This window comes from Clupea harengus, chromosome 2 (assembly GCF_900700415.2).
Source record: "Clupea harengus chromosome 2, Ch_v2.0.2, whole genome shotgun sequence".
NCBI lineage: Eukaryota > Metazoa > Chordata > Actinopteri > Clupeiformes > Clupeidae > Clupea > Clupea harengus.
Genome location: NC_045153.1, coordinates 10,996,545 through 11,000,414, shown reverse-complemented (window position 1 = coordinate 11,000,414; position 3,870 = coordinate 10,996,545). Strand labels below are relative to the sequence as shown.

At 47.3% G+C, this 3,870-nt stretch overlaps 1 protein-coding gene across 1 annotated transcript in view; it reads left to right on the top strand.

Moving 5' to 3' along the window:
• Nucleotides 1-475: 475 nt before the first annotated feature.
• casq2 (calsequestrin 2) overlaps nt 476-3,870 on the top strand; it is a 9,953-nt gene continuing 6,558 nt past the window's right edge. The window contains exon 1 of the mRNA XM_012826519.3: nt 476-1,097. Within this exon, the coding sequence (XP_012681973.2) occupies nt 861-1,097 (237 nt within the window). The 5' untranslated portion in view covers nt 476-860. The remainder of the gene's footprint in view (nt 1,098-3,870) is intronic.

The following is a 3,870-nucleotide window of genomic DNA, read 5'->3' as shown; positions in this document are numbered from 1 at the left end:
ATTAGCTAGCTAGCTCCCACCAGAGGCTAACAATGGCAAGCCCTGTTACCGGTCTGCTGTCACTCTCCCTCTCTCTCTCTCTCTCCCTCTCTCTCTCTCTCTCTCTCTCTCTCGCTCTCTCTTTCTCTCTGTTGCTCACACAAAATGCCAAGTAGTATGAAATAGATCTTCCGCCTGATCAACGATACCATATTGAGGTGACCTAGCATGGAGCAATTTTGTAAAAATTATTTTCTATTCTTCTCTGATGTCCAGGCCTAACAACACCCATGCTGCAGGTCATTCACAATAAACCCCTGTGGCACAACTAGTCCAGCCGAATCCCCTTCACTGGTCTTCCAGCTCAGCCTGTCCAGCTCTTCAGCGTCCCTCGATGCTATTTTTAGCCCCAAAACAACTGGGCTCCTAAAAAAGGCCCAGTGCTGATGAGGGAGAGGGGTGGGTGGGGAGAGGGAGAGAGGGGAGCGCTACTATGTAAGGTATCCCGTCCTTCTGCCACCTCTCCCCCTGTCCCGGAGTCTGGATCCTGGATACGTCTTTCTCTTTGTCTTTGGTGAGGAGAGGGACACAGGGAACGAGAGAGGAGAAACGGGGTTGCAGGTCCTAACGCAAGGCCAGAAACACAGAGGAGACGCTGCTGTCAAACAGGCAGGACGCCACTTGATCAAGACAACAGCTCCCTGTGCACCAGGGACACCATCTTATCTCTGACTGGGTTGTTCATTCTGCCGGGAGAATTAGTGTTTCCCACCACACTTCAGCCACGCTCTGAAGAGTGTGATCGGTGTAAGTTGTTCGCTTCTTCGCGTTTTGTTTTTTCGTGGTGAGCTGGCTGGACATCCCCAGCGGAAGCAGAAAGGATGAAGACCCAGTGGCTGCTCCTCTTCTCTTGCCTGTGTCTGGCGCCCCTCTGCCCGGCCGACAAAGGCCTGGAGTTCCCCCGCTATGACGGCAAGGACCGCGTCCTGGACGTAGACGACAAGAACTACAAGAAAGCCATGAAGAAATATGACATGCTGTGCCTGCTCTATCATGCCCCACCACCCACCGGGAAGGAGCTGCAGAAACAGTTCCAGATGACCGAGCTCGTCCTGGAGGTACGGTAGAGAAGGGTGAGGGGAGGAGGGGTAAGAGAAGGAGGTAGTGGGGTAAGAGAAGGAGCTAGTTGGGTAAGAGAAGGTGGCTGACATGAAACACGAGAAGGAGATGTGGGGTAGACATGTGTACGAATGGATTTATGGATTTTTGTGGCTGAATAACATAAAGTTGAGAAGCTGAGAAGGGCCTTATTTGGGTGTATTGTAGGGGGGCAATAGTAGCAATAGCAATCTTGGATGAGAGTTTGATTACGAGACAGTGAATGTGTTAGTCTTGAGAATCACATGTGTTTATACTGAGATTAGAGTGGGAGCCCAGAAAATTGTTGTGTATAAGAAGATCCGTCACTGTATGCCACCCAAACACTAGCTGGAGCCTAGCTGCCTAGCCGCACAATACACTGGTATACAACAGGAGACTCTAGCGCAGAAATAGACACTGGAGTCATTTGTGGGTGAAAAATGAGTTCCATTAGGAGTGTTTGTGAATGCTCCACTGGGTGCCCAGATACCACAGCCTTATCATTAGCCTGATCTATAAACACAGAAAGTCTGGTGCATTGAATTCATTCGGATTATTGTGCGTTGTCACAGTGTGTCTTGTAGATTTTGCTGTGCATTCAGAGGTGCCCACAGGCCTGTAGATAACAATGGCCATGGCCAGCAATGCTAACTTATCACTGGCTAATAATGTGCAATGGGTTTTGATGCACCATCCTGGGTCTACTTGTGTCACAGTAATAATTTGTGTTCTTAGGCCACAGATTACTTTGAGGTGTGTGTGTGTGTGTGTGTGTGTGTGTGTGTGTGTGTGTGTGTGTGTGCAAGAGCATATGTATGCTGCTGCCAAGGTCATCATTGGTTTGTCTTTCTCCTCTGCTGTCAGCTCCTTCAATTTATTCTAATTCACGTATGTGTGTGTGGTGTGTGTGTGTGTGTGTTTGTGTGTGTGTGTGTGTGAGTGTGTGTGTGTGTGTGTCCTATAGCAGTCCCTGCCAAACACATCTTACAGTGCCTCCCCGTCTGAAACTAGACACCCCCCACAACCTCCTCACTCATACTGTACATCATTTCCAAGGACGCCCCGGCATTAGCCATCCAGCCTCCCAAATCACTTCATAATCAGTGCTTAGCAGCGACATGGGGCAGCCAATTTCATCCAAGGCTTCAGGACGCACCAGATGCAATGCCTTGAGGACAGTTTTTTCCTGGGATGTGTTACTGTATATTGTCTCTTCTCTGTCCCACCCATGAGTGCGAGAGCGGCCCAGCTGTCTGCCCACAAGAGTTACTGGCCTCGAGCTTCGTGCGGTCTCACGTTTCGCTCGGTCGGGCTTGAAATAAATCTCAAGAGCACAAGTTTCATGTGCTCAAGTGATAACATGAGTGGTTTCTAATTAGGTGTTAGACACAAACCGATAAAGAAAAAACTCTTCAGTGTACTCTGACCGATTCCAGCTTACACACTTATAGCCGACTAACTGGCAGAACAGCTTACGGAAATATATTTAGAAGATTGTTTTTTTGACGGAGATAGAACTCTATGACTTGCCGCATGAGGAGTGGTCTTTGCTCTCCCACTGTACAGGAGTGACATACTCGGAATGGTCATAATGACACCTGTGGCTTTCACCTTGACAGCAGTATGCCACAGTGTGCTTCTCCCTTACATGACTAGCCTCTTGAATATGTAATGGTGTAGAGAGTGAGAAATGAGAAAGTATCTTCAGCAAGTTGCCGAGCTAACAAAGGCAGTAGCCCATAATCAAAACCACTAAAAATATTCACACATCCATCCACACCCTGCTTTCTGTCTCTGCGAAAGTGCCAGAGAGGCTGACGAATACAGACGAGGACACCATACCAGACCATTCTATTCTTAATTTATATTCCAATCAGGCGCTGTCCAGGGAGACCTGATAGCCGTATTCTTAGAACTCTACTGTTCCTTTGGCTTCTTTTGTAAGCCAGTTTCACACCACAGTGACTTCAGAGGTCTCTCTGGCAGTATTTATAGAGAGCAATCACCTCGGAAAGTATTATATAAATGTCTCTGTCTTCCGCCCATAGAGTTAGCATTGCCATTGTAAGCCGCCTACTTTGTCACCTTATTGCTGCCTGCTGCCTCACATGGGTCTGTTTGCCATTATGCACGGAACCTTATTATACAATGTGTCACTTTCTTTGGTGACAGAAATCCACAGCTGACAGCCGATGACAGCCGTGTTCTCTCTGCATGGTGGTAACTGTTGCAGCTCTGAAAGCGGTCACGTACTGGACACATACCACTGCCACACACACACAACATTTTACAATGCTTGTTTTGAGATCAGTTTGGCTGATCTAGTATTTGGGGTGAGTGGATGGTTACGAGATGCAGATACTAGCAGGCAGACTGCTGGGACACTGAGAAGAATAAGATGTGCAGACTGCTTTGCAATAATGCCTACGAATAACAAAACTCAATATCCATCTTCTGAATGATTTGTGCCAGTTTAGAATAGACATTGTGGGTGAGGCATCATTTTTTAACTATGAGGTGGTTGTGTCTCCTGATATACAGAGAGACCATAGACACTCTTCTAGAAACACAGAGACCATAGACACTTCTAGAAACACAGAGACCATAGACACTCTTCTAGAAACACAGAGACCATAGACACTCTTCTGTTTCTTACTTTACCCAGCAAACAGCATTTTAATACCATGTGCATACCACAAATCTACAGTCTGCCATTGCCATCACATACTGTTTGTGCATTAGTCTGTCTCA